The sequence below is a fragment of the Ursus maritimus genome, unplaced genomic scaffold, assembly GCF_017311325.1.
Source record: "Ursus maritimus isolate PB19 unplaced genomic scaffold, ASM1731132v1 scaffold_8, whole genome shotgun sequence".
In the NCBI taxonomy this organism is placed as follows: Eukaryota; Metazoa; Chordata; class Mammalia; order Carnivora; family Ursidae; genus Ursus; species Ursus maritimus.
Window position 1 is genome coordinate 17,894,320 of NW_024426996.1, and position 6,538 is coordinate 17,900,857.

The following is a 6,538-nucleotide window of genomic DNA, read 5'->3' on the forward strand; positions in this document are numbered from 1 at the left end:
GCGCCCCCAGCACCGTCCTAGGCTTCCGACAGCCCCGCAAGGATCTCCCACTCGGCAACCGCGTGCGGTCCGGAAGACGAGGAACAGAGCCACCTCCGCGCCCCTGAAGGTGGATGAGACGGCCGCACAGGCGCTCTGAACTACCTAGCTGCCTAGGGCCCTAGGGCACGTGGGCAGGGAAAGGGGGCGGCCCTCGCGGAGTTCCGAGGGGGTGGGGGGAAGTAAAGGCGTCGACGCCGATTGGCCACCAGAGAGCCTCGAACCCGATCCGTCAAAATGGGCCTTGCGTGGGCGGGAACAAAGAAGCGAACGCGGGAGCCGGGTGCGCGGGCGCGCGCGCGCTCCGCAGACTGGTTGAGCGAGCGGGAGAGGCCCGGGGCACGTGCAGACGGAAGCCCCGCGAGTGGCGCGCCGGGGATGTGAGTGCCCCTTGCCCTCTACGGCACCTAGCCCCCTCCCCGCCCACTGCCTCCGCTTTTGCATATTTACAGTAACCTGACCGGGCTCGCGCCCCTCCTCCCGTCCTCAGCCTGCAAAAGAGGCCGTGCCGGGACAGGTTTGCCTGATTGCGTTGGCCTGGGCTCCGGCTGATCGGCTAAGGAGGCCCGCGAGCCTGTGGCGGTAGCGGAAGAGGCACCCGCGCCGCGCCGCGGTCCGGAGGGGCCACCGCGCGCCCGCTTCCTGTTCGGCTGGTTCCAGCCAGCTCGAGGACAAAACACGCGTGCGCGCGGCGACGGGCGGGCGGGCGCGCTAGCTGTCTCAGCCGCCGGCACCGGGCGCAGTCCGCCTTTTTTCTGGAGCAACCCGGCCACGGTGCTAATCGATAGCAGCAGCCGCCTCCGCAGCAGTCCGTACTGGGGGACCGAGGGCTTTGGAAAAAGGCGGGGTTGAAGGCTCTTTGCCAGGAGTGGGCCGGACCGGACGCCAGAGACAAAGGCTCTCAAGACAAGAGGGACTGTGGCCCTGCGACGGCGCTGCTCGGGATTTTTGACCCCAGGACTTTTCGCCCCTTCGTTTTTCTCTTCTGACGCTTCTCTCATCTTAAGCCCGCGTCCCCTCACCCACGACCTCGCTCCTCACCGGGAGGGCCGCGATGGAGGTCCCGCCCCGGCTTTCCCATGTGCCGCCGCCATTGTTCCCCTCCGCTCCCGCTACTTTAGCCTCCCGCAGCCTTTCCCATTGGCGGCCGCGGGCGCCGCGGCAGCTCGCCCCGCTCCTCCCTTCGCTCGCTCCCAGCTCCGCCCGGCAGGGGGCGCGCCGGGCCCAGCGCCACGTCACCGCCCAGCAGCCCTCCCGATTGGCGGGCGGGGCGGCTATAAAGGGAGGGCGCAGGCGGCGCCCGGATCTCTTCCGCCGCCATTTTAAATCCAGCTCCATACAACGCTCCGCCGCCGCTGCTGCCGCGACCCGGACTGCGCGCCAGCACCCCCCGGCCGACAACTCCGCCACCATGGAGGACATGAACGAGTACAGCAACATAGAGGAATTCGCAGAGGGATCCAAGATCAACGCGAGCAAGAATCAGCAGGATGACGGGTACCGCACGCTTCTCCTCTGTTCCCCCTCCCCCAGCGCGCCGCACGCGCTCTTCATCCCTTGGGAGCCGCGCGCTGCCCCTGTTCTTGCCCCGAGTCGATTCCCCGCGTGCCCGCTGGGCCCCACTACCTTGGGGGGAAGAGGAAAGTAGGAGACGGAGGGGGTGACTAGAGAGGCCCGCGGAAGGTGGGGGAAGGGCGGAGGAGTTGGAGGAGGAGGGCGGCGGCGTCTGTGTCCCGAGTGCGCAGGCGCCGCGTGGGGCCTGAGGGGGAGGGGCCGTCCTCGCTGCGCCACATGCTGCAGCTGCCGCCGCCTTTTCATTGTGTCTGTGTTAGGGCCCCCGCACAGCTTTCCTGGGGGAAGTTGACTGAATTCTTAGTTTGGGAATCAGTGTGTGACTGGTACCCGGATGCCCAGTACGCGTTACGAGTTCTTGAGGTGGAACATTGCCTTGACAGCTGTGGAAGAGGGTGGACCTAAGTTGTGAGGGATCAGCTTAGGAAGTTGGATTTCAAAAACTTAGCAATGTGGAACACACTTTGTTGGCCTCGTTTAAATTTTGTATTATGCAGTGTGGTGAGCAAGCTCTCCACTGTTTCGAACAAGTGACCTCGATGGAATTGGGATTTTGTGGTCTTTCGTTGATACGTGAACTGTAGACACGGATTGAATTAACTTGCATATACGGTTAAAGTTCCCCCTACTTATTTCGTAGTTGAACATAATTCCAGAGCTGAAGTAATCCTTGAGGTGCTGCTAATCTTTTTTTTTTTTAAACAATAACTTTATTTCTAGTAAAATGTTTATTGGAGGCTTGAGCTGGGATACAAGCAAGAAAGATCTGACTGAATATTTGTCTCGATTTGGGGAAGTTGTAGACTGTACAATTAAAACAGATCCAGTGACTGGAAGATCGAGAGGATTTGGATTTGTGCTTTTCAAAGATGCTGCTAGTGTTGATAAGGTAGGAGCAGGTTTGCACTGTGCTGCTTCTGCGTCCTTTTTTGCAAATTGGGGGTTTGGTTGTATATTGTCAGATTAAATACATTTGTCTTTTAGGTTTTGGAACTGAAAGAACACAAACTGGATGGCAAATTGATAGACCCCAAAAGGGCCAAAGCTTTAAAAGGGAAGGAACCCCCCAAAAAGGTTTTTGTGGGTGGATTGAGCCCAGATACTTCTGAAGAGCAAATTAAAGAATATTTTGGAGCCTTTGGAGAGGTGCGCTGTATGATTATGTTTATATGTCTTTCATACTTCGTGTGTTTATGTAATGTTATTCCCCAGCTTTTTACAGAACCAATTGATTTCTTAGGTGAGGAAGAGGTTAAATTAACTGCTCAGATCCCTTCTAGTCACTGTACCTTAATCGCTGTTTTCTGTGCTGTGATGGAAACCAACATCATAATTTATTTTGGCCAAAACACAGGTGCTTTGGGGTGGTCAGTGTTTGGACTTACCAACCGGTGGCATCTGTTGGGTGCAGAATGATATTAAATGAAGTTTTGCGCTTCTCTAAATGCTTCACAGATGAATCTTTGTGTTGCAATGTTGATAATAAAATGAGTTTCCATACAGAAGTAACCTGACTAGAATAGCATGCAGCATGTTATATTGAAGCTTGAAGAGGACCTTTGGCATTGTAATACCTTTTGGTAGCTGTTATCATTGCTGCATGATCTTGAGTGTGCTTCTTGGTTTCAGATTGAAAATATTGAACTTCCCATGGATACAAAAACAAATGAAAGAAGAGGGTTTTGTTTTATCACATACACAGACGAAGAGCCAGTAAAGAAATTGTTAGAAAGCAGATATCATCAAATTGGTTCTGGGAAGGTAAAGACATTTTGCTTCTATTAAGTGAAAATTTTGAAGGTGGTTTTTTCGTTTGTTTTGTTCAGTGAGATTTCTCAATTTGTTTTGAGAAGAATACAATGGCTTGACATTACAGTAAAAATTGTTGTTTTTTTTTTAATGTGTTTATAGTGTGAAATTAAAGTTGCACAACCCAAAGAGGTATATAGGCAGCAACAGCAACAACAAAAAGGAGGAAGAGGTGCTGCAGCTGGTGGACGAGGTGGTACTAGGGGTCGTGGACGAGGTGAGGTTTAATTCTTTGGAACTGAATTCTTTGAGAATGATTCCGTGGTTTAAGCTGTAAACTGCTAAATAGGAATAAGCCCATAAGAAAGTAAAGCAAGATTTTCAACATAAAAAGTGCTCAAGTTAGTGGGTGGGTTTTTGTTACTTAGTGTACTGGCGTCAGTAAAAAGAATGGTCACTCTGACAGTGTCCTTACTATTGGGAAAATAATAACCAATTTAATGTAGTTAAGATTACATGATAACACCATAGGGTCCTGGGTTTCTTTGGGCAGGAGTCCTTGTTTTAAAACTAAACAGCCTACCTGTCTTCACTTTTGTTCTGATTTTCCATAAGTTAGGAAGCTTGATAATTGGCACAATTGGACTTTCTGCCCCCTTCTATCACAACTGGAATAATAATCACTTTCTCAGATAACTACATAGATGTCCATTCCACCTGCTTAAGATTTTCAGAGTGAGGGACAGGAACACAACATTTTATGTTAGGATTGGGGGTCAGAAGTTGTTTCCTAACAATCATTGTGCATTGTTTCAGGTCAGGGCCAAAACTGGAACCAAGGATTTAATAACTATTATGATCAAGGATATGGAAATTACAATAGTGCCTATGGTGGTGATCAAAACTATAGTGGCTATGGCGGCTATGATTATACTGGGTATAACTATGGGAACTATGGATATGGACAGGGATATGCAGACTACAGTGGTAAGAATATTTAACTTAATTTCATAAACCAATGGTATTAAAATTCCATGTTAAAGTACAGTCCCATTCTGAAACTGTTTGTTATGTGGGTTTTCCGTTCTTGAAGTGTTTGGAGTTACGTTTTTAGGCATTTGCTAGTCATCGGGTGATTATAGTAATGTAAAGATTTTGGATAATAGAAGTGTTCTAGAATATGTGATAAGTGACTGGTTTATAATGGCTGTTTAAAATATCTGATATTTTTAACATTGGTATGCAGAGTTGTACGTGTTTGTTTCTAAAGTATTTAAAATAAAACCATTTTGTAGAAAACTATCTTAATATAATTTTTCTGTGTTTTCAAAATAGGCCAACAGAGCACTTACGGCAAGGCATCTCGAGGGGGTGGCAATCACCAAAACAATTACCAGCCATACTAAAGGAGGACGTTGGAGAAAACAGGTGTGTGTAAGAGTACAAGAAACCAGTGGAAATGTCTAATTTAATTTAAAGATCAATAGACAAATGAAAAATAAGTAAAAACAAAATATTATGTAGTCTGTTTTTACTAAATTGTTAACTTTTTAATTGCTTTATGAGCCTGTTTTGCCTAAAGTGTCTATAGATCTTTAACTTTAAAGTCTTATCTCACTTTCTTTAGTACTACAGAAAAACTTAAGAGTTTTTCTGTTTGCTTTGTGTACCAGGTGGTCTAGAGGAATAATTAAACTTTTTTAGAACTATTAACAGGTAAAGTACTGAAATGGGTACAACTTAAGGAAAACAAGAATGTTGTCTTCTAACTCTGACATTATACCTTGTTTGTACCCGCCAGCGGGAACTTCATTGCAGGCCGTGTGTCACCCTGACCACGTCTATCTCTGGGGGTCGCACGTTGCGGGCAGAGCGCAAGGCATACACCAGAAAACGCTGTCCTGTGGTATGGTCTCTTCCAACTTCATGTACCAGCGTAAAGATTAAAGTGGAAAACTTCAGACTTTGGCTTCTTTTTTAATCTTTTTGAAGATTAAGTGTCTAAACTTAACTTAAATGGTTTTTTACAGGAGTTAAAGTACATAAATGCCTTTTTACAGCTTAATCATTTTGGTCTTCTGTTTAGTGTTGTATTTCAATTGTGGAGCCTCATTTTAAGTGTTCATTCTTTAAGATTTAATGCTTGCTTTTTCTTTTTATAGCTAATAGTGAAATCTACAAACCAAAACAAGAACTTTAAAATCTGGGATATAAATTAAAGATCATATGCACACAGCAATTCGTTTCCTTAAAATACAATAAGCCTAATAGAAATTCATCTTTGTAAGAGCGTTTTTGGCTTACTAGAGATACTTCTAGTAGACCTTAATCTAGCACAGTTCAACCTGTGAATATGGGAAGATTGCATTCCCCAATTCCCTAACTAAATTTAAATTTAGTATCATTTGGGAACTCCAGGGTGAATTTATTAAAGACCCAAATTACATTTTGCCATCGAATATGCATGTGATCTTTAATTATTGAAGAAAAGAATAAATTGAGGACTTAAAACAATTCATGAAAGTGGACCTTTGAAAGCTTTCAGAGTTACACAAATCTAATTGCTATTTTGTTTTTGTTTTTAGGAGGAGATTGCTAAAGTTAACCCATCTTGCAGGACGACATTGAAGATCGGTCTTCTGTTGATCTAAGATGATTATTTTGTAAAAGACTTTCTAGTGTACAAGACACAACTGTGTCCAACTGTATATAGCCGCCAATTAGTTTTCTTTGTTTTTACTTTGTCTTTTGCTATCTGTGTTATGACTCGATGTGGATTTGTGTTTATACAAATTTTATTTGTATGATTTCATGTTAAACCTCAAATAAATGCTTCCTTATGTGATTGTTTTTCTGCGTCAGGTACTAAATAGCTCTGTAAAAGTGTAATTTAAAATAAGCAATAATTAAGGCACAGTTTATTTTGTAGGGAGTATTGGTCCATAGGGAGAAACTGTGGTCCTTTATGAATAGCCAGCTACAGTGTCCTTCTGTTCCCCATTTTTGTTAGATGTATATTATCCTCTAAGGCTTCATTTCCCTGCTAAATTGAGGCTTCTACCACACCTTTAACGTTTCTTCTCTGTATATCTGGAGACCTTGTCATAGGGTTGTCATTAGTGGAAGCTTTCTAGCAGACCATGAATCTTCTGGACTAGGTCTTGGAAAGTGCACCTTT

General features: G+C 45.7%; 1 protein-coding gene across 2 annotated transcripts; it reads left to right on the plus strand.

Moving 5' to 3' along the window:
• The first annotated feature begins 1,093 nt into the window (after positions 1 to 1,093).
• HNRNPDL (heterogeneous nuclear ribonucleoprotein D like) lies at positions 1,094 to 6,205 on the plus strand. Of its 2 annotated transcripts, XM_040624971.1 has the most exons (8): positions 1,094 to 1,536; positions 2,332 to 2,500; positions 2,596 to 2,757; positions 3,241 to 3,372; positions 3,523 to 3,637; positions 4,177 to 4,347; positions 4,696 to 4,788; positions 5,946 to 6,205. In XM_040624971.1, the coding sequence occupies exons 1-7, from the start codon at positions 1,094 to 1,096 to the stop codon at positions 4,764 to 4,766; spliced, it is 1,263 nt and encodes a 420-aa protein (XP_040480905.1). In that variant the 3' UTR covers positions 4,767 to 4,788; positions 5,946 to 6,205. The 2 variants fall into 2 exon arrangements, with proteins under 2 accessions (XP_040480905.1, XP_040480906.1); XM_040624972.1 differs by lacking the exon at positions 4,177 to 4,347.
• Positions 6,206 to 6,538: the final 333 nt, after the last annotated feature.